The sequence below is a fragment of the Eremothecium sinecaudum genome, chromosome III (assembly GCF_001548555.1).
Source record: "Eremothecium sinecaudum strain ATCC 58844 chromosome III, complete sequence".
Lineage (NCBI taxonomy): Eukaryota > Fungi > Ascomycota > Saccharomycetes > Saccharomycetales > Saccharomycetaceae > Eremothecium > Eremothecium sinecaudum.
The window spans coordinates 96563-123172 of NC_030894.1; the positions used below are offsets into that span (position 1 = coordinate 96563).

General features: G+C 42.7%; 14 protein-coding genes across 14 annotated transcripts; 10 read left to right on the plus strand and 4 right to left on the minus strand.

Annotated features, from left to right (window-relative positions):
• Positions 1 to 683: 683 nt before the first annotated feature.
• Positions 684 to 2165, plus strand: FUS1 (Fus1p; the record flags this gene model as incomplete). The annotated part of the gene is made up of 1 exon (XM_018131603.1): positions 684 to 2165. The coding sequence occupies one exon, from the start codon at positions 684 to 686 to the stop codon at positions 2163 to 2165; it is 1482 nt and encodes a 493-aa protein (XP_017986509.1).
• Positions 2166 to 3196: 1031 nt separating this feature from the next.
• AW171_hschr31352 (amino acid permease) lies at positions 3197 to 4987 on the plus strand (the record flags this gene model as incomplete). Its single annotated transcript, XM_018131602.1, has 1 exon — positions 3197 to 4987. One exon carries the CDS (start codon positions 3197 to 3199, stop codon positions 4985 to 4987), a length of 1791 nt encoding a protein of 596 aa, XP_017986510.1.
• Positions 4988 to 5308: 321 nt separating this feature from the next.
• On the plus strand, positions 5309 to 5587 carry SMT3 (SUMO family protein SMT3; the record flags this gene model as incomplete). The annotated part of the gene is made up of 1 exon (XM_018131601.1): positions 5309 to 5587. The coding sequence occupies one exon, from the start codon at positions 5309 to 5311 to the stop codon at positions 5585 to 5587; it is 279 nt and encodes a 92-aa protein (XP_017986511.1).
• Positions 5588 to 6289: 702 nt separating this feature from the next.
• AW171_hschr31354 (HCL635Wp) lies at positions 6290 to 9736 on the plus strand (the record flags this gene model as incomplete). Its single annotated transcript, XM_018131600.1, has 1 exon — positions 6290 to 9736. One exon carries the CDS (start codon positions 6290 to 6292, stop codon positions 9734 to 9736), a length of 3447 nt encoding a protein of 1148 aa, XP_017986512.1.
• A 421-nt stretch (positions 9737 to 10157) lies between these two features.
• GMC1 (putative oxidoreductase) lies at positions 10158 to 11924 on the plus strand (the record flags this gene model as incomplete). The annotated part of the gene is made up of 1 exon (XM_018131599.1): positions 10158 to 11924. One exon carries the CDS (start codon positions 10158 to 10160, stop codon positions 11922 to 11924), a length of 1767 nt encoding a protein of 588 aa, XP_017986513.1.
• A 277-nt stretch (positions 11925 to 12201) lies between these two features.
• Positions 12202 to 14604, plus strand: AW171_hschr31356 (PSP1 family protein; the record flags this gene model as incomplete). The annotated part of the gene is made up of 1 exon (XM_018131598.1): positions 12202 to 14604. The coding sequence occupies one exon, from the start codon at positions 12202 to 12204 to the stop codon at positions 14602 to 14604; it is 2403 nt and encodes an 800-aa protein (XP_017986514.1).
• Positions 14605 to 14835: 231 nt separating this feature from the next.
• Positions 14836 to 15456, minus strand: AW171_hschr31357 (YbhB/YbcL family Raf kinase inhibitor-like protein; the record flags this gene model as incomplete). Its single annotated transcript, XM_018131597.1, has 1 exon — positions 14836 to 15456. One exon carries the CDS (start codon positions 15454 to 15456, stop codon positions 14836 to 14838), a length of 621 nt encoding a protein of 206 aa, XP_017986515.1.
• A 260-nt stretch (positions 15457 to 15716) lies between these two features.
• On the plus strand, positions 15717 to 16547 carry LPP1 (phosphatidate phosphatase LPP1; the record flags this gene model as incomplete). The annotated part of the gene is made up of 1 exon (XM_018131596.1): positions 15717 to 16547. The coding sequence occupies one exon, from the start codon at positions 15717 to 15719 to the stop codon at positions 16545 to 16547; it is 831 nt and encodes a 276-aa protein (XP_017986516.1).
• Positions 16548 to 16841: 294 nt separating this feature from the next.
• AW171_hschr31359 (methionine adenosyltransferase) lies at positions 16842 to 17990 on the plus strand (the record flags this gene model as incomplete). Its single annotated transcript, XM_018131595.1, has 1 exon — positions 16842 to 17990. One exon carries the CDS (start codon positions 16842 to 16844, stop codon positions 17988 to 17990), a length of 1149 nt encoding a protein of 382 aa, XP_017986517.1.
• A 133-nt stretch (positions 17991 to 18123) lies between these two features.
• Positions 18124 to 18999, minus strand: VTA1 (Vta1p; the record flags this gene model as incomplete). The annotated part of the gene is made up of 1 exon (XM_018131594.1): positions 18124 to 18999. One exon carries the CDS (start codon positions 18997 to 18999, stop codon positions 18124 to 18126), a length of 876 nt encoding a protein of 291 aa, XP_017986518.1.
• A 227-nt stretch (positions 19000 to 19226) lies between these two features.
• On the plus strand, positions 19227 to 21452 carry SWI6 (transcriptional regulator SWI6; the record flags this gene model as incomplete). The annotated part of the gene is made up of 1 exon (XM_018131593.1): positions 19227 to 21452. The coding sequence occupies one exon, from the start codon at positions 19227 to 19229 to the stop codon at positions 21450 to 21452; it is 2226 nt and encodes a 741-aa protein (XP_017986519.1).
• A 233-nt stretch (positions 21453 to 21685) lies between these two features.
• Positions 21686 to 23206, minus strand: AW171_hschr31362 (HCL627Cp; the record flags this gene model as incomplete). The annotated part of the gene is made up of 1 exon (XM_018131592.1): positions 21686 to 23206. One exon carries the CDS (start codon positions 23204 to 23206, stop codon positions 21686 to 21688), a length of 1521 nt encoding a protein of 506 aa, XP_017986520.1.
• Positions 23207 to 23689: 483 nt separating this feature from the next.
• On the plus strand, positions 23690 to 24252 carry RPL37A (60S ribosomal protein eL37; the record flags this gene model as incomplete). Its single annotated transcript, XM_018131591.1, has 2 exons — positions 23690 to 23696; positions 23993 to 24252. 2 exons carry the CDS (start codon positions 23690 to 23692, stop codon positions 24250 to 24252), a joined length of 267 nt encoding a protein of 88 aa, XP_017986521.1.
• A 118-nt stretch (positions 24253 to 24370) lies between these two features.
• Positions 24371 to 26470, minus strand: LCD1 (Lcd1p; the record flags this gene model as incomplete). Its single annotated transcript, XM_018131590.1, has 1 exon — positions 24371 to 26470. The coding sequence occupies one exon, from the start codon at positions 26468 to 26470 to the stop codon at positions 24371 to 24373; it is 2100 nt and encodes a 699-aa protein (XP_017986522.1).
• Positions 26471 to 26610: the final 140 nt, after the last annotated feature.

Sequence of the window (26610 nt, forward strand, 5' to 3'; positions counted from 1 at the left end):
TCCCATTTACAGAACCATTGTGGGAGGAAACAATAATGCTGGGGGGGTTTTTTAGATGCAAAAATTTACAAAAGTCATAATAGGCACTATAAAAATGGTTATCACACTTTTGAACACTCCGGACTCCTGCTTTCGAACTATGTCGCGGTTATAATGCATGACCTTCCAATATGACGTCCTTCATCTCCGATATGAGTATAGAGTATGTTAACTTAATAATGCTTAAAAACAGACCTATTACGATCTACAGCATTAGCACCCACATTCGTTTTCTCAGTAGGGCAAAAGGTTCTCCTTATAGCACTCACCCAAGAACGTAGCATAAATGACTCACGTACAAAATTAACCCAAGCCTAAATGAGTAGTAGCTGGATTGCATTCTTATACTCCGAAGATATGCCTCCACACCAACTGGGTTTTCTGATCAGGCAAATCGCAGCAGATCTTAACTTTATCAGTCAAACCTTATTACATCACGTTTGAGGTCACTGAAAAATTCTGTTACCCGGCCATGTGTCAGATGACAGCTTGTAGTTTCGCGACCTTATGTCTGATGTCTCAAGTTAAATCAAGATCATACATGGATGAAACAGGCCTAAGAGCAATATATAAGAAGGTATAACCTATCATTTATACAGTATATAACACTTGTAAGACGATTTCGCAGTTCAGTATAGCAGATTATGAACGCAATAGTGACAATAGACACGACAGTAACCGAAGAGACGACAGAGGTTTTCCTAACGACTACGAACATCGCATTACATAATACGGTATACAGTAGTGTGCTTGTGGATAAGTACTACACAAGCGGTCAGGAATTACCTTACGCAATTTCGACGGTTACGACACTTGGGAGCTCCCCTTCATCAGTGGCTTCGACTCCGCTAAAAACAGATTTGTCGACGGCATCGACGTCTGCATTATTTGATCTGGCATCCCTATCAGTGCAAGCTAATACACCTCCAACTAATAGTGGACAAGTTAGTAGCACTAGCACTACTGAAGCGGATACAAGTAGCATATTGGCAAACCCGCTGCAACCAGAACGACTTCACGGTTCTACCATGGCATCTAAGAGCGTAATAGGACTATCTATTGGTCTGCCCATCGGGGTTTTTCTCATAGGGCTAATAATAGTTGCAGTTTTCGTTTACTACAGAAAACGAAGTTATGATGAAGATGACCCTCCCAGCAAGTTCCAAAACTGGTTACTGTCCGTTAGCGACAAGTCAAGAAAGAAGCCATTTTTAGACCTCGAACCAGGGTCACATGAGAGGTTCGGTGAAGACGGACATATAAAGTACAAGATCTCTAGAAAGGAGCCACCGGCTCCGTACTTCAAGGCACCATATCATACGGGGGTATTCTCAGATCCAGTTGAAAACGACACCGCAATAGAGAAGTATCTGTACTCAAAGCCACGTACCATCCCGGAAACGAAGGAGACAAAGCGAAAATCCAACTGGGTATACGAGTCGCCGTTATCGCGTTGGTTTTTGTCTAAATCTATTTTCCAGCAATCCCCCACTGGTCCAACTCGTGACTACTCATCCAGTAACCGCGATATTAAGACGCCAACGGTACAGCTAAGGAGCTTCAAGCTACTAAATAAGGTTCGTCGGGACGAAGCTCCTAAACCCACAACAGCCTATTATTCAGGGATAGTAACACATAATGAAGACGTATGGGAGCCACCGGTATCCACTATTCCAACGCCTGCATCCCAGATCGCAGGGACCACTGCACCGCAATTTTCTCCTTTCGCAATGCCCCCTACAATTCCTCACAGCGTGCCAGGCATTAGAAGCTACGAATCAACCCCCAAACCATCTCCAGATGTAACAGTAATGCTACCCATGAACGACTCCTCCTCGGCCCTTGAAGATACAGATATCAACGTAAAAGAAAAGAGCTCTACAGGAGAAGAGTTACCTATAGCTAAGGTGATCAAGTCATTCCACCCGCGCCTACTGGACGAAATAAGATTAGACGTGGGCGAAACCGTACGAGTATTAGCTAAGCATTCCGACGGGTGGTGTTTGGTAGAAAAGTGTGATCCTCTCGCTCCTCACGATAAAATAGATACGGAGAGCATATCTGATTCCAACTATCTAAATGACTACAGAGGTATCGTCCCTCTGATGTGTCTCGAAACGATCTGACTGATTGCAACTGCAGTTAGCACTATATACCCAGCGATAACTATCGCTATCAGTCATCTCTCGTTTGTATACAAACAAACTCATAAAATCATCTAATCACGGTCCAACGCTGTCGGTCTTACATAAGCAACGGGAGTTTACGGGCCAGAGCGGCAGTGCATATGCAAATAGATCCCTAAGTAATAAAATATCACTAATACATAGTTAATATCGATATTATATCACGATAACGTCGACGCTAATTTCATCTTAAATCGAAGCAAATCAAGCACATAATTCAAACCGCAGCCCCTCGTAGCCCCACGTATTATCTCCAACTGATTCCCTGATGATCCTTTCTGATTTCCACGGTAACTCCCAACCAAGTCTGAAATTACTTACAAAATTACGTAGCTGAACCCCGTTTCGAGAAATTCAGGTCCGAGTTCTAGTGCCTACCCAACGTTTCTCTTCATTCTACGATTCTACTATGTATTTCGTCCGTGAAGAAACCCCACCTGTGCGGAGAAGATCGTACAGAATGCTTGAACTCTTGTAATTGTACAGATATTCCGATGTAACTATTGTGCTGCGATCCCTAAACACTGGTAAAAAATTTCTTGTTCCCGCCCAGAAATCCTCAGATGACGCTATGACGTTTCTTTTTCCACAGAAAAATCGCATTAAAGCCTTAAACGAGGCACTTTACCGTTTTCGCTAAGAAATGAGTGGATAGCGTTATCTAGCCAGTAACAACGGGAAACGTAGTCAAAGGGCAGATTCTGAGGGTGTCCTGATAATTTTGAGAAGCGGGAAATTGTTTTGTAATATTACAGGATTATCCGACCGTAGCATAAGCTGACATCAATAATAATTTTGAAATTAAAAAACCTACCACTGGTCATTAGTGAAAGTAGCAAATTTTTTTTTCCATATAAATTACTATTACTAAACTTTTCAAAACCTTTTTAAAGAGTATTAATATTTTTTGTTACCCCCATTGTAGACCTTCACGGTAAACACAAACAACAAGTTTTTCTTGACCATAACTAATGACAGAGGGAAATAGTGCGGACATTAAAAGTCCTCCCTCGCTCAGCGAGAAGCCTGAAAACGTCGAAATGAACAGTGAAAGTACTGAATACTATGAGAAAACATACGTAGATAAGTCAACATACGAATACAGCGACCACGCATCTAAGTTTAAAAGATTTGTGAACTCTTTCAAGAGGTCTGAAGCTAGTGGCAAGGATGTCGAGCATACGCGTGACGAATATAAGCATGAACAGTTGAAACAGACAATCAAACCAAGACACGTTGTTATGATCTCTTTGGGTACTGGTATTGGTACTGGTTTGTTGGTTGGTGCTGGTAAATCGTTGACGCAAGGTGGTCCAGCGGGTTTGCTAATGGGATATGCAATCATGGGAGCTTGCGTTTACTGTGTGATCCAGGCCGCTGGTGAGATGGCCGTCTGTTACCCGGCCTTGACCGGTGGTTTCAACAACTACCCATCGTTTTTGATCGACCCTGCTTTAGGGTTTGCTACTGCATGGTTATACTGTTTGCAGTGGTTGTGTGTGTTTCCGTTGGAGTTGGTTACTGCGGCCATTACCATAAGGTACTGGAATACTACTGTTAACGCAGATCTCTACGTTTCTGTGTTTTACGTTATTGTTATCGTTATTAATTTCTTTGGTGCCAGAGGGTATGCGGAGGCCGAATTTTTCTTCAACACTTGCAAGGTGTTGATGATTGCGGTATTCTTCCTCGTTGGTATTTTGATTAACACTGGTGCTGTCGGCAACGACGGCTACATTGGAGACCGTTACTGGCGTGAAGCTGGTGCCTTTGGTGGTGAAACTACTTTGCAACACTTCAAAGGTTTCGTTGCTACGCTAGTCAACGCTGCATTCAGTTTGGGTTGTTCTGAGTTTGTCGCTTTAACCGCTGCCGAGCAAGCCAACCCAAGAAAGTCAATTCCATCTGCTGCCAAGAAAATGCTTTACAAAGTGTTTGTTGTATTTTTAGGTTCTGTGATTTTAATCGGTTTCTTGGTTCCTATGAACCACGAGGACTTGTTGGGCAGTGACAATACCAAGTCTGCTTCTCCATTTGTCCTCGCTGTTTCCATCCATGGTATTTCGATTCTTCCTCATATTTTCAATGCCGTCATTCTTCTGGCATTGTTGTCTGTTGGTAACTCTGCATTCTACTCTTCCAGTCGTTTGCTTCTTTGTTTGTCAGACCAAGGTTACGCTCCTAAGATTTTTAAGTACATTGATCGTGAAGGAAGACCTTTGATGGCCATGATTGTGTCCATCTTGATGGGTTGTATCTGCTTTGTTGCTGCTTCTCCACACAGAGAGACTGTGTTCAGTTGGCTATTGGCAATCTCTGGGTTGTCTCAATTGTTCACTTGGTCTTCGATTTGTGTTTCGCATATTAGATTCAGAAGGGCAATTAAAGTTCAAGGCAGGTCCTTGGGAGAATTAGGCTACAGAGCCCAAACTGGTGTCGCAGGTTCCTATTTTGCAGGGATTATCCTCATACTGTCTATCATCGGCCAGTTTTGGACTTGTTTGTCACCAGTTGGCGGCCATGGTGTCGACGTCGGTACGTTCTTCGAAGGTTACCTAGCCATGCCTATTTTCCTAATGATGTACTTTGGATATAAGCTGTGGAACAAAGATTGGAGATTATTCATCCGCAGTAAAGATATCGACCTCGTGTCTCATAGAAAAGTATTTGATGAGGACGTCTTGAAGCAAGAAGATGTTGAGTATAGAGAAAAGTTAAAGAACTCTAGCATGTGGTATAGAATATCGGAGTTCTGGTGTTAATTTAACGTCATCATACTACCGCCATGATCATGCATTCGTCATTTAGACTTTAGTGTTTTTATAATATTTATCAATTCTCGAATTCAGCATTTATAGCTACAGATAGGGAACCACGATGTATTTAATGTTCCTAAGTATATGTCTCTAAAATTCTTACGTTATCATTTCCTGTGCTTATCTAAGTATCGTTCATAGTGATTGTTGACATGGTGGCAAATCTTAGGATTGTGAAACTGAAAGCTTTCTCTTCTTTGTAACATTCAGTATGACTAGACTACAGGCCACACCAAGAACCAGTAACCATCTTGAAACAACCTTAGAATGTCCGAAGAACAGGAACAGAAGCCAGAAATTAAGTCAGAAACCCACATCAACCTAAAGGTTTCCGACGGCTCCAGCGAAATATTCTTTAAAATCAAGAGGACCACACCCTTAAGAAGACTAATGGAAGCCTTTGCTAAAAGGCAGGGCAAAGAAATGGACTCGCTAAGGTTTTTATGTGACGGTGTGAGAATTCAGCCAGACCAAACTCCCGATGACTTGGATATGGAAGACAACGATATCATAGAGGCTCATAGGGAGCAAATCGGTGGCTGCTAGCTTACCCAAATAACTTTTCTTTAGAGAAAAAAAAAAATATATTTAATCTGACATGCGTATCTATCAACTTATACGTCATCTGGTAATAATTAAATCTATGTTTGTTGGTATACATAGTTATGTGTTTATAGTGTATACAGGGCATTAAGTGACGCATCGGACGCGAAAAAATAACTATAGGGATATTCATAAGTCCAAGTTCTAGTCTTTTATTTTACGTGTACTTTAAAAACTACTTCGTGATTGTTCACCAATTCGCGTAAATCAATTAATATCGGTAGGCGCGTACCGCCACTGACATTTCAATGACTGGAGATAAGAAACCCTTTTAACGACCTAGAGAAATCTATACGGGCCTTTTTAGTCTAAATAGCAATGTAGCTCGAAGCAAACAGTATATAACTACTAAGGCGAAATCGTGTCTGTGCAGAACGGGCAATTTATTATCCTAATAGAGTATGGTTAAAACACGAAAAAAGTTTTTAAGATAGGAACGTTACTGAAGAAGGAGACTTAGGAAAGATGTAACATCGCAATTGTCGAAAAATGGAATTTTAATGAGTTCGTGGATTAAGCATTACAAAAAGAAGCTTCCCATCTTTCGGGTTGACTTTTAACATATTTTACATCTTTCACAGGACTATTAAAAATTTTGAAGATTCTGAGGAAAAATACGTCTAGATAATCATCATAAGTACTAAGATGATGGTTAAAAACCAGAATGTTGCATCATCACCGAGGGGCGACAAGATTGGTCCCTGGAAGTTGGGTGATACGTTGGGTTCCGGGAGCACTGGTAAGGTGCTAATGGCTGAAAATGAACAAACAGGGCAAAAGGCTGCTATGAAGGTTATATCTAAATCTGTGTTTAATGCGCAAGGTTCCACATTTGTTGGGTCTAATGATCCCGATGTTTTGCCCTACGGTATTGAGCGTGAGATTATTATTATGAAATTGCTCAACCACCCTAATGTGCTCCGGTTATACGATGTCTGGGAAACATCTTCGGATCTTTACATGGTGTTAGAATATGTAGAGAAAGGAGAATTGTTCAACTTGCTAGTTGAACGCGGACCATTGCCTGAAAATGAGGCTGTAAGGTTTTTCAGACAGATTATCATTGGTATTTCATACTGCCATGCGCTTGGTATTGTGCATAGGGATTTGAAGCCTGAGAATCTACTTCTTGACCATAAGTATAACATCAAGCTGGCAGATTTCGGCATGGCAGCCCTTGAGTCCAAAGACAAGCTGTTAGAAACTTCATGTGGCTCTCCCCACTATGCAGCGCCCGAGATTGTCTCGGGATTGCCTTACCATGGTTTCGAGAGTGATGTGTGGTCATGTGGTGTTATACTATTTGCCTTGTTGACAGGCAGACTTCCATTCGATGAGGAAGACGGTAATATCCGGAACCTGCTGTTGAAGGTTCAGAGTGGGAAGTTTGAAATGCCTGGGGACGACGAGATTTCACCAGAAGCCCAGAACTTAATTGGCGCGATTCTAACAGTAGATCCTGAAAAACGTATCAAGACTAGGGAGATTTTAAAGCATCCTTTGTTACAAAAATACCCTAGCATCAAGGATTCTAAATCTATCAGGAATCTTCCAAGAGAAGATACCTACCTAAACCCATTGGACTATAATGACGGGACAATTGATCAGACAATTTTACAGAATTTGGTAGTATTGTGGCATGGTAGAGATAAAGATGAGATTATAGCCAAACTAAAGGAATCGGGAGCTAACTTGGAGAAAACCTTTTATGCTCTCTTGCATCAGTTTAAGCATGAAAACCAGCAGGAGCAGTTGAGGCAACAGCAACTCGCCAAGATTGCATCGTCGGATTCTTCGCCTCAGCGTAATTTGGTCCGCTCTGCATCAAGACGGTCTGTCGCTTATATACCCACTACACCCAGAAAGAAGCGTACATCTGTAATTAACGTTTCTTCTGCCCATAAGCGCCCTGTTTCTCTACAAAAAGTGAATCACAACAACAATATATTCAACGGTACTTCTCCAGTCAAAAGGAGATCAATTTCCAATAAGAGATTATCAGCTATATGTAGTAGCTCTACAACTTCTTCTCCATCCAATATAAGGATGTCGATTCAACAAGAAGCACCTCCGGTTCCAAAGTCTGTGCTTCGTGACTACAATAAGCGTGCTTCACGGAACAGTAGAAGATTGTCATTCATGCCGAGAGGCTCCATCACAACTAAGATCATTGCAACATATGCTAAGTTATCTGAAGAAGATGACTGGGAGTATATTGACCGTGAAGCAAAGCGCACTAGTTCCGATTTTGCTACCTTAATTGACAGCATTTTCGAGCACGACAAGTATGAGCAGATCAGAAAAGAAAAGGAAGAATTAGAAAGGAAGGTTAGGGAAGCAAAGGAACGTGAAGAAGAAGAACGTCGCGAAAAACAGCGGGAGGAAGAACGTCGCAGGAAAGAAGAGGAAGAGCGCAGAAGACTTGAACAGGAAAACGAGTTAGCAAAACAGCGTGAATTGCAGAAGACCCTAGAAGAAGAAGTTGCTAGACTAAGGGCTGAAATTGCAGCAAGTAGTGTGCCTTCAAAAGATTCTCAAACTCAAAAAAATACCCAAACACGCAGTGTTTCCGAACCTCTGGCAAATGCAGATCTAGGTAATGAACAGGGTTCGAGTCCAAAGATTCGGAAAGAGAATGTTCCTTCTTTGTCCCGTAATACTGTCATTAACGTGGAAACAAGACCATTATCAAAACTTGACCCTGGTCTTATTGGACCAGCCATCGTTTCTCACGTCGGGGACGAGATTACCAGCGAAAGGAACGACTACGAGTTAGATAAGACGATTCTTGAGACTATACGAAGATCTAACTTCCTTGGGTCTCAATTTGACATCAATAGGGAGTTGCGTAAATCTAGGCATTCGAAGATTGAAGCTGTCAACAGACGCTGGTATTCGGAAGAAAAGGCGCACGGTATCCACGATGACAAAAGATTGGTATCTGATGGTACTACCCTAAACTCATATGATGGAAGCAATTCAGCGTACGCTCCAAGAAATGGCACTTCTATTGGATTTTTAAAGGACGAAGAAAATGTACCAACAAAGTTATCTGATTTAAAAATACCAGAATTTACCAGGCGTTCCAAACATTTTACTGCCTCCAACAAGAGATTATCGGTTTTATCTTTGTACTCTTCTAAAGCCTCGTATACCAATTTGGCAGACTATGCAAGGGGAGAGGACCAATTAAAGACTTTATCAGGTGCCAAAATTAATGAGGAGCCCGAATTTATGTTTGAAAGTACTACTAAGGATTTGTCGGGCAATGAAGCTGATCACAATCCAGGTAATGAAGAACCAGAAACTAACATAAGGGCTAGCTACGCGGACAGGTTTAACGAGGATGTGCGTAAGACAAGTGGCCCTACTATATCAGATACCCAAGGCGAAGATGGCCATGACGCAGTGCAGAAGTTAAAACTGCCTGCGCTACCGCCACTGGATGAGAGGACTAAGGCAGGCACTGGTCTTGGCATCTACCAAAAAAATAAAAATGCAAAGAGTCAAACAGCTCAAAAGTCTAACGTTCATGATGAAGCAAAAGAATCCACATCTGATAACGATCCTCATAATTCGACTTCTAAGACAGCTCCAAGATCACCAACAGAATCTGAGCATAGTGCTAACGGTAAAGGTAAACTAAACGTCAGTAAGCGCGGTTCTGAAGCTAGAAAGACACTGAATGATGCCAGTAATAAGGAAGGAAGGAAGAGAACTCCTTTCTTTAGAAAGTTTTCGCGTGAAAAACCCAAAGACCAATTCGACTATAAGTTGGAAACTATAGTAAACGATGCAAAAATGTTTAGAGCTTTGGATAAATTGATACATGGATGGACCAGTTATGGATTGAAAGGTGTCAGTTCCAATGTTGTCGATTTTGTTATTAGTGGTAAGCTAGCGAATGATAATCTACTGTCATTAAGATCCACGGCGTTTGAAATATCTGTCGTTCCTAGTGAAAACAATGGATCTATTGTAAGGTTTTCCAAAAACTCAGGATCCAAGAAGGCCTTCTTTAGATTAACGAACGAGGTTGAAAAGATTCTCGAAAAGGAGGATGTTCTAACCACTAGACCATTGAAAGGATAAACTTTTCGTCACCATAATAGTATAATCCATAAGGAACATATGAATTGTAAAACATACTCAGTATATCAATAATAAAAAGGCGACAATAAACAATGTAAATTAGTGTTTCTGATGGTCAGTAAGTAAAGTATTCTATACCATTAGTACATATCATTAAATACTTTAACCATGTATTACTTAGATGTTCACGTGATGAGTAATAATTTTTAAAACTTCCCTAGCTCTTCGGGGTTCATCTTAGGATATTCGTCGTTAAATAAATTACTTGTGGGGTTAGGATATATTAGACACTTTTACTTGGCGTATTTGAGTTGAACACTACTGGATACATTTTAGGTAAACAGGTTGCTTTCTTCCATTAATGCAGTGGAGCAATAACTGCTATTAAATACAACTGCAATACAATTCAATTATTACTAATATGTCATCCGTACAGGCTTTTAGGAATACTTGGTGGTATCTATACATTGTTCTACTATACATCAGCACAGCAGTAGCCACTAAAAGAGAATATGTACTTAACATTACGAGCTTTAAAACAGAGCAAGGGAGATCGCTAATATCAGTAAACAATTCGAACAATACCATCGGTCCAACGCTACGAGTGGCTCCTGGTGATGATGTACATGTTCTAGTCAACAACTTCTACGATGAATCGACAGCTATACATTTCCACGGATTGGTTTTCGACAATGGCAACAGTGACACGGAAACCGTCAGTAATGGTTATGATGGTGTGCCCGGAGTTACGCAGCTACCAATAGAACCTGGCTACGGTTTCTGGTACAACTTTACAGTCCCACACTCTACCTGTGGGACATTCTGGTATCACTCTCATTCGTCTGTTCAGTATGGGGAAGGTCTCAGGGGTGTTGTTATTGTTGACTGTAAGGCCATGAATCGCCACATCAAAGACGTAATATCCCCTTCAAGAACTGTGCGTGAAGAAATAATCACCCTAAGTGACTGGTATAAAGTCCCTCACAACGAGCTTCTGGAGGCGCTATGGGAAAAGGCAGGCAGCACTGATCCCAGGGTGGAGGGCTCTCTGTTCAACGGCAGCGAAGCAAATGGTATGCAAATACCTGTCCAAGATCTGAATGCAGACGCATATCTGAAATTGAGGCTGATCAATATGGCCATGAGCAGCACTCAGGTCTTCCACATAGAGAACCATGAGATGATTATTGTAGAAGCAGACGGCATTCTCGTCAAACCCTGGACAACTAAAACTCTCACATTAGCTGTGGGCCAACGCTATACCGTCCTAGTTAAGCTAGACCCAAGTAAATCCAACTCACGTATTATTCACGCCTCCAACAAGATGATGGGTTACATTACTAAGACGCATTGGCTTGCGTATAACCATAACATTACATCACGTGATGATGACTTTCCCAGTACAAACGTCAAGTACCTGCCGGACTTCACTAGGAGGGAGCTGTACAAGCATCTGGAGCCCCTGGACCGCTCTATCCTTCCCGCGCCCGTCCAGCGCCTTTCTCTCGACTACTATTTTGATAAGTCTGCCAGCACCCTCGAAAAATACCACTCCGGAATGTACCTAGTCAACTCAACCACGCTTGACGAGTACACCCCAGACAGCAACTCCTCCGCGCTCCTTCATGGGGCGGTTTCGCGGCGCCCTCCGATTGCGCTCCCCTATAACATCACCGTTGAGGTCGCCTTAAACAGCGTAGATCACATGACTCACCCATGGCACCTACACGGGCACTCTTTCCAGCTGATATCCCTTGGCCTCAGCAACGGTGGGCCCCTCCACTGGGACGTAACCGTCAGCCCGGCCTACAAAAAATATACACGTGACCTCCACTTTTGGGAAACGTCATCCCAAGTCCCTATGACAAGAGACAGCATAAACATCCCCGGACATTCCTACGCCGTCGTACGCTTCCAAACAGACAATCCCGGCTACTGGCTACTACATTGCCACGTCGACTGGCATATGGCTAAGGGCTTGGGTGTTGTTTTCAAGGAGGGTATTGACGAAATAACGACGCAAAAATTTCCAGCAACTTTCAAAGTTGGCTCTACCGGCCACACTACATTATCCCCAGCGCCAAAAGCACCAACTGTCACTATATCGCATGAAAAGATCAAAGTACTCTCTATCTACACACTAATCATGTGCTTGATTAACTATGCTTACTACGTACTAATTATGTAATCAATCGTAACGGTGAACTGCTGTGTGCCTAACAGTCCATTATCTTTTTATGAGTCTAGTTTGTGGGGCAAAGAAAAAATTTGGGTTACCCGAAGTTACCCCTCGTAGTCAGAATAACTGAAACTCCATGCTTATAACAGTGGCAAATCAGTATAACTGTTCAACAAGTAACGTATCACATAGATATTGAATAGAATAGAGTCTGTAAGGGTTAAAGGTAAAATATAAAGAGCTTCAGAAAGATATTAAGAAGATAGATCATAGAGATACATACGCCATGGCCGACTTACCGAGTTTGAATAGTACAACGTCGTTATCAGATAACGTTGCGTTGAGGAACTATTATGAAAATTTACTATTTAGAAATAGCAGTGGTAAGTCTCTAACAGACCTTCCTAAGAAATTGAAACAGGAAGCTACGGATGGGATTGATCGTGGCAAAAACTCTCCAACGATAGACTTCATCAGTGGGTTTCGGTATCCAAGTTACGGTACGAACACTTCGGAAGGATCTTTTTCTGGTAGCCTTTCCGGTAGTATGACTGGAAATATGGATAGTACCGGAAGTAATACTTCACAGTCGCAATCTCGACCAGTTACTATGGATGCGGGACATTATTGGATGGGGACATCTGATTCCGACGGTGGTTTGATGCAAGCCCAGCAATCGCAATACTTGGAACTGGTCCAGCGGGGGCAGCAAGCTCAAATGTTTAGCTTGGGAGCTAGCTATGAGGGTCCCGACAGTATGAATTCAATGGGGTCTTTGACTTTGCCCTTTCAGCCCGTTGGAGGGATTTCCATGCGGCCTGAATCCCGCGAAAATAATATTTCCTCTGTTGGTCCATCGAGCGGTTCCGTTACAATGTCGGGAATGTTTGGTGGCGTTACACAACAACGTCAAGTTCCCCTTAGTGCCAATATGTCTCCAGTGAACAGTGCTGGAAATAGTATTTTTGGAAATTACCTGTCACTGGAGAACAACGCCTTCGCACCCACACGTAGGTCCTCTTATATTTCGGACCAGCTAATTCATGGACAGCAGCAGCAACTACCTGTGAATACAGTTTATGATGTTAACGCGCCAAGAGGCTACACCCGGCAGCAGAACAGTTTTGGGCAACAAACTCAAACACAGCAGCAGAAACAAAAGGCTTCTGAGCAACAGCAGCCAGTGCAAGTGCAAATGTCTAATCACTCTGCACAGTCACATCTGCATTCTAATATTGAGCAGGTATATAAAGAAACTGCACCGCAGTCGCAACCACATTCGCAATCAATGCAGAGAAATAAGCCAATTTATCCGCAGAAGCACGCTAGTGTGCCCCAAATCAACTATACTCCACCTGGAAATAATGGGGGCATCTCTTATAATGAAGGCTCTACTGGTAATGCTTCAGGGAAGGTACTGGAACCACAAGTCGGCACTTATCCTTTGGACAACGGCTTAATTTTATGCAACGGTCGTATCGTATCCTCGCCAGATTTGAAACAACTCTACAGGAGTAGCAGTAGCCACTACTTTTCTGCCAAGGAGTGCTTTCAATTTATTGATGAACTCAAGGGTATTTTGTATGGAGAAAACTCGGCCTCTATGAGTACTAGGAATGCCATGATACTGAAGTTTGTTGCCTTTTTAAAGAACTGCAACCTAAATTGCAACCCACAGTCTGATGCTTTTGTTTCAAACAACCAACTTAGAAGAGCATCTACAAGTGTATACCTGCATTACAAGCCACTGGTCCTTGTTGCTTTGAAGAACGGAAAATTGGAATTGCTTTCCCTTCCCCAATCCACTAACTTAGATATGGACAAAGAAGACTTAGTTATCATTGATGGTGATAGAGGCAAGGACTTAGCAATTGTAATTGAACCGAAGGTCGAAATCGAGCTTGCTTTGTTCATCAACTTTTTGAAGAAGAAGATTCATTTTGACTCGCTCATCACAGCTGTTGACCAGCACTACCCTAATGAGCGCTTCATTCAAGCCCTAATGGATAGCACCAACAACGGTAACGGCAAAGGCGAGCTTAACCACAAGCTCTACGAAGTTATTGAATTGACGCAATTGATAATTCCCAGCAAGCAGGTTTTGCGTTTCGCTACCTCTTGGGAGGTGTCCACCAACTTGTATAATAAGTTCCAGGATGAATTGAAGGCACTCCACATTGCACATCTCAAGTTAAAGTCCTTGAATAGTGGATGTGAAGCGTCTGGAGCTGGGACATCGAACACTAACGCGAGCGCAAATAGCAATGAGGGCAGTAAAAATAATTCTACCAATAATGCTAGTGGCCAGGCGCCCAACAATAAATCCTCCTTAAACATCAAAATTCTCAATGCTGAATTTCAGTTTGATCGCAAGAAATTGACTTTCTACTACGTGTGCCAGGAGCGCAATGATTTCCGCGAACTAATCAAGGAATTATTCAAGTTTTATAAAACGAGAATCTGGTTGTGTGCTATACCAAATAATCTCGGTATAGATAAGAAGTACTACGATGAAAACAAAAAAGAGTGGGCCATGTACCAGGAGATGATGAAACACTACGCCAATGATGACTTAACTGACTCCAATTCGCAAAACGGACTCGTTGCTGCACCACCGCTGTACGAAATTGAGTTGGACAATTTCCAGCTTGGCGTTTACAAAGAATTAGTTGCCAATATGTTCCCATAGACCAAGACTTTTAACATATAATCGTGTCCAAATGTTGTTTTTTAATTTTTCTCCAATGATAAATACCTTTCCCTTATGCTCGACTCTATTTGCCAAACGCTACATATAATAGTTTTTCTGTTATTACATATTATATATATATATAAATTATATGAATTTTTCTGTTTCAGATATAATCTACCTGCTTGGTATCATAGCAATTCATTGTACTGACATTCATAATAGCATAATTCATTTGTTCTCAGCATAGAAGAAGTTTGCTCCAATCAATTGGAGCCCTTTTTCAGAGGCCCATTTCTCGACTCCGACAGGTGGCTTCACATCCTTGTAACCCCAATTTTTACGCAATCTCAACTGATCTGCATTTTCCTCAACAATGCGACCGTTAGGTTGCTTGTAAAGCAGCCAAATGTAACGATGAGGTCCAGTGCCCGCAGGGGGGCCAGGACCCACATAGCGAGCAATTGTTTCACCCTCCAATGGAACAAAGCTTACTTCGTCATCAGTATGCAACACCATATTGATCTCCATATAGTGTAAAAATTCGGACCACTTGTGATCTGTTCTAGATGGTGCGTCGGGATCTGTCAAAATAAGCGTGACTAAGTCACCGTCCTTCACAATCTCATCGCCGGCTGAAGAAACCGTTAGCATGAAACTTGGCAATTCAGCAGTCTGGGCTGGCTCCAACTTATTACCCATACTTACAACGGTTTCTTCATCGCCGTATTTTACAAGCAGGTTCCCCGCTGGCTTGAATGAATTGATGATACTTGGGACATCTGAGCCAATGATTCCATGCTCTGAGAGAGTCTTAATGGCGACTTCTTCAAAATTGATTGATGCCTGCATATTTTATCCTCACAACAACTTGGTTACGTCCGCTAAGTGATAATCTGCTAACTATAAATCGTTTAAGGTCGTCAAAACCTCTAAAGCCCCGTATCTTTATATATTTATTACTATGCCGGATTACGAAATCTGATACTTGACCATGGTTTTTTTGGACAGCGGACAGGGGCTACTTAAAAGGATCCCCTATTGACAACGATAACTGTCAACACTATGGTAACACCTTAATTAAAAGACCGTGCAAGCTGAATATAAACAAAATGGGCGGGCGTACAAAGATTGATACAGTCGGCAATCATTATTTCCTGCAGTTTGTTATCCAGTATGGGATTATTCTCGTAGGTATGGGAATTTTCTTTATCACGGAATTGTTTGTCCTTCCAAGAACAGCAAGGCATTTCTTAATCAACGATCCCAGCATTTCCAAACCATTTAAAGAACACGAGATCGTGCCGACTACACTCTGTTTGGTGCTCTCGCTAGGCGTGCCCACCGTCGTCTGCCTCGCCGTCTGCCTTGCTCAGCGGGGCCATTTGTCACGTGACTCAAATATGCCGCTACCCGTGTCGCTCTCGCCGGCAGCAATGTCGTCTAACGCTGTGTTCGCGTTCCGCGCGCCTGCCAATTCTGGAGATTCCACCGTTCATGTGTTCCACTGCAGTATGGTCCAGCTCTGGCTCGCGACGGCGCTTATGGCAGGGACCACAAACATCTTGAAACTACTGATCGGAAACCTACGCCCTGATTTTCTTGCCCGTTGCAAGCCCCAGGTCCCGCCAGGCACCCCTACGTCCACCCTGCTCACCATAAAGAGCTGTGCGATGGTCAATAGCATTGTATACGAGGGATTTAAGTCCACCCCAAGCGGCCATAGCAGCTTCATCTGCTGCGGTATGGCCTTCCTCTTCCAGTGGCTCGGCACGTTCCTCCCTACTAAACGCCGCTGGGTCCACCGCGCCTGGTGCCCGGTACTGGCGGTTCTCGTCATGTGGTCACGTGTCATAGACGGTAGGCACCATTGGTACGACGTGGTGTTTGGATGCGCGCTAGGCGTGACTGCCCATGTGATTGCCGCGCGCGCAATGAAATAAATCACGTGCAAACTGTGGCATCGCAGATCTCAACATCGTTACACTTACGATAGTACGCCCCAGGCATCGTAAAAGAGCTAGAAGGCCAAGTTGAGATAAACTGTGGTTTCCTTTAACTGTCAAGCTTACTAGTTTAAGATGCCACCGTTTTTTTTCGAGAAGCTATATAAATAGTGGGACTTGGTAATATGTTAATTGAGTTTACTTACTAAGTTCTGTCCAACTCTGAATTATTGCCAAGTTTGCTAGCCTTTTGGTAGTTGTAGGTTGAAACTTAACAGGATAAAATAAAAAATGGGAAAGAGATTTTTATTTACTTCAGAATCTGTTGGTGAAGGTCACCCTGATAAGATCTGTGATCAAGTTTCAGACGCGATTTTAGATGCTTGTTTGCGTGAGGACCCACTTTCAAAGGTTGCATGTGAAACTGCCGCAAAGACTGGTATGATCATGGTTTTCGGTGAAATCACCACTAGAGCTAACTTGGATTACCAGAAAATTGTTAGAGATACCGTCAAGAAAATCGGATATGATTCATCCGAAAAGGGGTTTGACTACAAGACGTGTAACGTGATGGTTGCAATTGAGCAGCAGTCTCCAGATATCGCCCAGGGGTTGCATTACGAGAAGGCTCTTGAGGAGCTTGGAGCAGGTGACCAAGGTATTATGTTTGGTTATGCTACCGATGAGACTCCTGAAGGTTTGCCTTTGACTATTCTATTGGCTCATAGATTGAACATGGCTATGGCTGATGCTCGTAGAGATGGGTCTTTGCCATGGTTGAGACCTGACACCAAGACTCAAGTTACCGTTGAGTACGAGGACGACAATGGGCGCTGGATTCCAAGACGTATTGACACAATTGTCGTTTCTGCCCAGCACTCAGAAGACATCAGTACTCCGGAATTGCAAAAACAGATCCGCTCTGAGATTGTCAACAAGGTGATCCCAGCTGAGATGTTGGACGAAAACACCAAATACTACATCCAACCATCTGGAAGATTCGTCATTGGTGGTCCACAAGGTGACGCTGGTTTGACTGGTCGTAAGATCATCGTCGATGCCTACGGTGGTGCTGCCTCTGTCGGTGGTGGTGCTTTCTCTGGTAAGGACTACTCCAAAGTTGACCGTTCTGCCGCTTACGCCGCCAGATGGGTTGCTAAGTCTTTGCTTGCTGCCGGTCTCTGTAAGCGTGTCCAAGTAGAGTTCTCTTACGCCATTGGTATCGCTGAGCCATTGTCCATTAACGTCGAGACTTACGGTACTGGTTCCAAGAGCGACGAGGAAATCCTTGAAATCATCAAGAACAATTTCGACCTAAGACCAGGTGTCTTAGTCAAGGAATTGGATCTTGCAAAGCCAATCTATTTGCCAACGGCCTCATATGGCCACTTCACCAACCAAGAATACTCTTGGGAAAAGCCAAAGAAGTTGAACTTTTAAAAAGGGGAAGTTGTCATTCGCATTTCACCTGCCACATGCATCTTATGTATATATACTACTGAATTTTCTCTCTTTGCTTTAGATACAAAAAACGCCATACCACCCTTCACAAAAAATAATGCCTTTAATTTACTTACATCGTGTCTAGAATTGCAAGGGCCTTTTCAAGTTCCCGCTTGGCCGTCGTAACATCTTCGTAGTTCATTGCGCTGATAGCATACTTAGCAAGACGTCGAACCTCGTCCGACTTCCGTTCCCGGTCCATCAGTTCATCTATATCTGCCATTTTCATCGGAGAACGCGACTGCTGCCGCTGTTCCTCTGCCACAATTGGCGTTTTTAGGACAGCTGTGTCCTCCTCTACTTCCTTTTCTAGATCCTGTAATTCCTCCTCTACATTCTCGTTCACTTCCTCGTCCAGTTCATCGCCCTCCAGAAATGTCGGCATGTCACCAAGTCCAGAGAACTCCACCAGTGACGAAATTGAGTCCCGACCACCTAATTCGTCCTCAGGTACATTCTTGCCACCAACTTCCTGCTTCTTGCCCTTCGTGAGGCTATACTTCGCGAACTTGATCCGTTTTTTACACTCTTTCTTCTCTTCTTCGGATAGCTGCTTTCCGCCCCACAGGTGAATAATGCACTCAAACAAATCAATACAACACCAAAGCCCTTTAAGCAAATCTGCAGTATAACCTTCTGCACCAATACTCTCCAAAATCCCATTCTCCATCTTCATTGCGAAATGTAAAACTACCGCCTTCGCCTTTTCTTGATCCTCCAACACCAATGCGGTCCCTGCATCTCCATCTGCACCACTAGCATCTTTCTTAAAAGCTTCAACTTCATCTAATAGCTTTGCAGCAGTCTCTCGTAGTCCGGTAACTCCTTGTTCTAGCACTAGTTCCACCGCGTAAAGTTTCATGTAATAGCCCACCACCGGCGCAATTTTGCTCAAATCATGACACCAAATCTTCAAACGGTCGACCCTAGCAGCTTTTAAATCCATTAAATCCAAGATAAATACCCTTTGCGCCTCTGGGCCACCTATATAACCTCTTTCTATGTGTATTAGTACTATGTGGGGACCGGCTTTTCTTTTTCCCCTTCTATATCGTCCAAAAATTGTTCACCCTACTTATTCCTTAATGTAATGAACGATGAATATAAAACATAAAAGGACACCATTGCCGGTAATAGCAGTTGATAGAGTTACTAGGAGGATTTAAGAGTATTATGGTGGAACATAGTATACAGAGAGTTGTAAATGGTGATCTAATTACACTTGTAAAGCGTGATGAAGATGGTTACTTCCAACTAGATAGTTTCATTGAACCCTTAATTACACATGAGTATGGTGTTGGTAATCGGCCAGAGCACTTTGATCATTATCAAGAGGATGCTCTCCTCGGAAAATACGGTATTTTAGTTGATACGGATGAGAATTCTGTAAAGTGGATTACGAATAGCAAAGCTAAGCAACTAATTGATGTACTTGGATGGGGCGCCGAGTTCAGTGAGATAGAATTAAATGCTTCGAAAAACGGTGCTAATGGTGTTAAAGGGGACTTAGACGGTAGTTTGACTGATAGGAGCGACCGGGGCAATGCAGGCAGTGCCACGGAAGGTGGAGCTGCTAAGGAAAGGAGTGCAGCGGATTCTAATGTGCATCTGACGCAGGGCGAGGATAATGAGCGTGTTGCCAAGCGAAGGATCCAGGAGGGTCAACAGGGACCTATGGAAGATGGAAGAGTCGGTGGGGGTGATAGCTTGAGTGCTGATGCGTCGCCGATGAAGAAGATGAAGCCGGTGGCGGATTTGCGATTGTTTTCGCACGATCTTGGTGATTTCTGTGATGAAGAGCTGCAATTGGTGAAGGCGCCAGCACCATTCCAAGATTTCACTCCGGACGAGAGGCTCAAACTTGAAGCTTTATTGCAGCGGATATTGTTTCCAGATGGAAGCGGGCAGCCGCAATTTGAAGAGGCATTGGAAGAGGTTGAGAGGACATATGCAGACGTTGAATTAAAATGGGATATTCCGATTGACGAGCATGGTAATACGGCGTTGCATTGGTTGTGTTCTATTGCCAGTGTTTCTATAGTGCAGCGTCTTGTTGAGCGCGGGACAAACCGGCGTCTAGGTGATAAAATGGGGGAGACTGCTTTGGTAAAGTCCGTGAAATCGGTTAACAATTACGATTCTGGGACTTTTGAAGAATTACTTGATTACCTATATCCCTGTATGGTAGAAATTGACGAATCCTATCGAACAGTATTACATCATATCGTTCTAACATCTGGTATGCAAGGTTGTTCCGCTGCTGCGAAGTATTACCTAGATATTCTTATGGGCTGGATTGTCAAAAAACATTCACGGAATTTTACTGTTGAATCAGAAGGAACCAAGGTAGATACGATAATCAAGAATTTAGATCTAAAGTGGTTTATCGCCAATGTCCTTAATGCTAGGGACCTGAATGGGGACACTTGCCTGAACATTGCCTCCAGACTAGGAAACATATCTATTGTCGAAGCGCTTTTAGACTATGGTGCCGACCCTTATATTGCAAACAATTCTGGTCTCAGACCTGTTGATTTCGGTGCTGGGGTTTCTATGCTCTCCTTTAATAACGAGATGCCTACCAAGGGTACTCACAACTATACAGAAGATGGGAACTCTATAGAGCAGTTGACAAAAAGGAAAGTGTTCCCTCCTCCTGATTCAAGTACGCTGTTGACGCGAATGAAGACGTTAGTATCGTCCATTTCCAACGAGTACGAGATAGAACTGCACGAGCACGAGGAGAAACTTCGCGGTCTCCAAATACAGTTGAATAACAAGCGTGAGGAGTTGGCTGCTTCCCGGGATCGCCTTGCTAAAGCTCGTCAATTAAAGGATGAAAACGAGGTACTAGCTGAGCGGTTGGTAAATATAGAAACCAGTATAAAGGAAGAAGAAGCGAAGTTTGCACAGCGAACCCAGGAGCTCGGGATTGATCCGGCCGATTATAAGGATATGGAAGAATTCGATGCAGACGAACCTTTCCGCATAGACTTCATCTATGCAGAACTAGAAACCAAACTAAACGAAGACTTTCATGGAGATTTGGACTCTATGAATAGGAGCACAGATTTGGATAAATTTGTTGAAGAACTCCTACGTCGCCACGGTTCTAGAGATCAAAATGCGAATGATCTCTTACCGTCCGCTGCTGTGCTCCAGTCACGAATTGGAGCATACAGACGAAATGAGAAACAGTTAGAGGAACATTTAAGCACTATAGAAGAGAAACATAAGAAGTTGGAAAATAAATTTCGGAAAGTTCTATCTTTATGTTTGAAAGTAGAAGAGGATAAAGTGGATGGCATGTTAGATGGTTTACTACAAGCCATCACATACGAAGACCCCGAGGAAATTGATATTGATGAAATGCAGGACTTTTTAAAAAAGCACGGTTGAATAAACGTAAACTTCTCTACTAATCTTTGCATGTGTATATTAAACAATAAAATTGAAACAATAATGATATTAATAATGACGGATGTTTATTGTAATCTAGTGTACGGTGGACAATTTAATGCACTGTTAAAGACAAGTGTATAGTATAGGCCTTCATGGTTGCCTTATAACAACAAAGATTTTGAATGATTCAGAAATGGTTTTATCTGACTATGCCATTGCACGGAAGATGGTTATTTTGTAGGTTTCTTCCAGAAATACTGCTTGTGTACCTTCCTACATGCTCTTAGGCCAGTTCTGCCGCCCTTGAGTGCCAGCACGATCTGTCTTCTATTTTGATCCGAATCGTTTTCCAAATCGTAGTAATATTCCTCGTCAAGTTCTTTTCCTGCTGCATCCTTACCGGTACGATAAATAACACCAATACAGCTTTCTTTTGCCAATATATCACGCAGCTGTTCGCGACTAAGCCTAGATATTTTGGAATTCACGTCTTGTAGCGAAGACAATGGCACTTGTTGAACATTTGAAAAGGCCAAATGATTTGCTAAAATATTTTGTAGTTCTTGTGTGTCTGATGTCTCCTCAGCCACATTCTCCGAGTCTTCTTCATGATTCATTACGCTTGTGTCTTTGTCATTTTCTGTTTTAATAGCATTAAACGATCTATGCATACTGATAGGTGTGTCTTCGGTCGCGTCAGTAAATGTACGTTTACGAGACTTGTCAAAGTTAGCATTTGAATTTGGGCCGGCTGTATCCGATAATGTATCGTTTATTCTGCACTTTACGGGTGTTGTTGGAATATCTTCGGGGAAAGATGTCATAGGAGTTACCAATTGGCATTGACCAGGAGGGCTTGTGGGTTGAGGAGACCCACTTGCTGCTACAGGCGACGATTGTACACTGCAAATACGCTCAGGATCGTTTAATCTAAGCGTCTTCGGAGAGCTATCTGCATCCAATGCACTCCAGTCCGTGCTACTTGATTTATAGCCCTGCTGGAAGTCATCACTGTTAGTTTCTATAGGCATCTGTTCATCTTCCGTCTCAGTATCATTCTTGGTGTCTTCTTCGTCATGTATATCATCCCTCAGAGATAGCGTAGCCACGCATTGCCTGAAGTCGAGGATTGTTCCTTCGATAAATGGCATTAGCACAGTCTCGCCCATAAGAAGAACAAAGGAAGTTAGTTCATGGCATCGCACTAGCACCTTCTCCCGGTATGGAACCCGGGATTCGGCGTCGTCAGCCGGCTCTGCAACAAGTTCATAGAAAGATGGTGGGTCCAACCGTTTGATCAGTTCGTAACTGAGCCGCTGTGGAAAAACGACTATTAGACCGTTCATTCCATTGCAAGTAAGTTGTACTTGCTTAGTTTCCGCGACATAAGAGATAAACGCGTGCTGTCTGGACACATGTTTCACAGAAGGTAAGTGAATGTCACAGACATCCCTCTTGCGCCCAATTGCCAATCTAGATGAATCTCTGGCATCCAAAACAATCTCAACGCTCCTGCAGAACGCCTGTTTTAGGCGCTTAACCTCCTGCGCTGCCTCTTTTGGTTCTTCCTCATGATGCGAAGCTCTTACCGGTGACGAAGAGCGACCCAAAGTAGAAGAGGGTTCAGGAGTTAGGTACCGGCCCACACTATCGGGCTCGTCAATTAGCTGCTTCCTAGATTTTGTTCCTTCGATAACATAGCTCCCGGTTCCAAAACGAATAGGCGACGAAGGGGGGAAATGAGCTGACATTTTATGATTTCGGTACTCTAAAGACTCTCAGGTTTGATATCGTTAATAGTAGTTGTAAACGAAGCAGTTATGCAGAATTGAGTGATAAGACTTAAAAGTGCTTCATGAGACGACTCAGCTCACTACCAATATGATAGGTTACAATATTCAGCGATGAGTGGAACGCGAAACGCGTAACTGTAATTACGCGAAACTCGCGTTTAGTGACTGTCTTGGTTGTACGGGTGCATTTTACCATCTGTACATCCTGGAACATTGCTTTGCGAAGTTACGTCCGGATTTGACCTGGGTCCGGACACTGCTTGGGACACGCAAAAGAGTTCGATATTTCGGACCCATACACCACATACTATCCCAAGAAGCGAATCTTAGTAGGCAGTACTGCTGCGTAGTACCAAGGGCATCTCTTTATTAAAAGTTTTCTCCCATCTTCTTGAAGATAGGACTTTATTATCGTACTTACATCGACAATAATAAGCAAATATGGGTAGTATGTGATTAGATATAAGACGAAAACTGACGAAGATTGATAGTATGATCCCTTTTGAACGAATTGGTATAGCTGTTTAAGACGTGGTTTTTAAAATGTGTTTTGAAAGTGTTACTGTGGGATTTTGATAACATTTTGATGAGATTCTAATACGAGTTTAATCTGTGAAAGTCTATGATTACTATTCCGTTTAGTAGTACTTATGATGCTATATGAGTTGTGGATATACTGGGTGAAGATTGTTAATCTGAGTCACGTGTAAGAAAAGATTTGAATACTAACGATATTAATTACAGAGGGTACTCCATCCTTTGGTAAGCGTCACAACAAGTCTCACACTTTGTGTAACAGATGTGGTCGTCGTTCTTTCCACATTCAAAAGAAGACCTGTTCCTCTTGTGGCTACCCAGCTGCTAAGATGAGATCTTACAACTGGGCTGCTAAGGCTAAGAGAAGAAGAACCACTGGTACCGGTAGAATGAGATACTTGAAGCATGTTGCAAGAAAATTCAAGAACGGTTTCCAATCCGGTGAAGCTAAGCCACAATCTGCTTAAATTTTGGAAGTAACGTCTAACATTTCTACTCTGTTACGTTAATATATACAAAATCTGTTTATTATTAGTTTGTACTTACTCCAAAGGAAAATGCAGCATATATTATAATAATGACTTGCTATTCGGCTACCATAGAGAGATATAGAGCGTCAGCGTCTTCAGGAGAGGTTATTCTCTCGAGGACGAATTTGGCCTGTTCTCGACAGTTATATGAACACCCGGCATTCAATTGAGCGACGCAGTGAACTGTTTTGTCCCTCTGCAGCTCCTCAGAAAGGAAGCTGGGGATATGGGCTGCATCCAGAGCATCCTCATAGTAGTCTATCTGTTCCTGTACCTTTAAATTATGCATAGCGTCTATAAGTAATGAGCTTTCTTGCAGCTCTGCGACTTCCTTGGCTCCAGTAGCGTTACCGAAAACGATACGCCATAGGCAGATTGTAAGATCGTTTTGCAGGTCCTTAATTAGGGTCGTAGGCTCTTCCACCTGTGTCCAAGTGTGATAAATAAGTCGTACTAACTCTTCAATGAGTGTGATTCGCATACCGGCGTTCTCGGAGTCACTTCCTAAGCACTGTACCAACATAAACTCCTGCTCTTTGCATAAAAGTTTTATAGTGTGGCTTAGGACTGAACTATGGGGTAACATAGAAGGATGTTTGGTTAGTACCTTTTCTAAAATGGCTGCAATGGTAAGTTGAAGATTTAGTCCCCACTCTTCTACCCTGAGCTTGCAACTGCGTGACATTTTAGGGAATTGCTTGTGGACAACCTCTGGAATAGAATTAACGCCCTTAGAATCCACTAACTGTTCCAGCAGTTTAATGTTAGCATTGTCGCCTAGGCAGCGGATCATCCCAGAAATATTATATTCCAAAGGCAAATGTATATTATCGTTGTCTTCAATATTCTTGTCGTTGACCCTTCGTGCCCATACGTGGAACAATCTGGCTAGGATTGAGTCCCACCATTGTGAACTCGCAAATTCTTGTGGTAGGCTAACTTGAGCAAGACCATGTATAATTTCCACAGTATTATAAACGACATTAAAGATAGATTTGTAGGACATTGATAGAGACAGATGAATGATCTTAGTTACGTTATCCCAAATGCGTTTGTCAAAAAATTGTAGCTGTTCTTCTGGGGACTGCAGAAGCAGTAGTTTGATACATAGTTCCATGATATCAAAGCAGTAGAGCATTGCTAATATATCGATGAACTCATACTGAAAAATATTAGGTTTGACGTCCAATTTTAACGGCGACTCATGCAGCGGCTTCTTCAAGAGATGCTGGTATGTAATAGCCAGATCAGAAATGAATTGAAAAGTATCCTTTAATGCATTAATATGGATAGCACTAGGGCGGAATTGAATCATCTGGTACATACATGCAACAAGGAAAGGTACCGCAAACTTGCAGTCATTCTTTAATGTAATGCCTCTAATCAGCACAGCTAATTTTTCCAAACAACTATCAACTAGCATATCAAGCTGCATAGTACCCTTCATTTTAAACAACATCATTCTAATTGGCTTTCCCAGTGGAGCACGGGTCGCTAAAGGTAGAATATCGCCAATGCCGTCGGTATTTTCCAGGCAGATATGGTCTAAGATATCTAATAATGACATACTGCAACCATGTAATTTATTCAACACTAGAGCATCTACGAATAACGAAGACTCATCTGGTATTGTACGGTTTGGGTTTAACGGGACGAATTCTCTCGTAATGACGTTATCCACCTTACGCTTCTTGACTGAGTCACCTGGCGCCTGGTTAGGGGCAGCAAGCTGTACCGGAGAAGTATTAGCTTGGAATTTCGCCAGCTGACGCTTTTCCAACATCAGAAACTTTCTCTCGTCCTCCAACCTTTGTAACTCTTCTCTTAGCTTATTGATCTCTTGTTGGTGCACAGACTCTAGGTCTTTCTCTTTCTTCTGTAAACGTTCTCTTTCCTTTTCTCTATCCTTTTCGAGTAGTAGCAGCTTATCTCGTAGCATACCTGCTTCTCCACGAGCTGCCATAAGCTCATTTTCCAATTGAGCAGCACTATTATATGTTGGGCCAGCAACATTTGCTGTCGTCGATAACTGAAGCTGTTGAGTATATACATCTGATCTAGTAGGCACGTTTGACAACTGGGTAGCCCTGGGCGGTCTATTAGCCAGTTCTAGGATATCATCGTCGCAGTCATCATCACTCCAGTCTATATCCATTATTATTTCCGACAAGTTCACTAGACTTTTAGAATTATTGAAGTACTTTATATATGTAGCGGACGAATATTTCTTCGGGCATATATTTGAAATAGCCATAAAGTGTAATTAAGGCAAAATATTTGGTGCCCGAGTAGCTG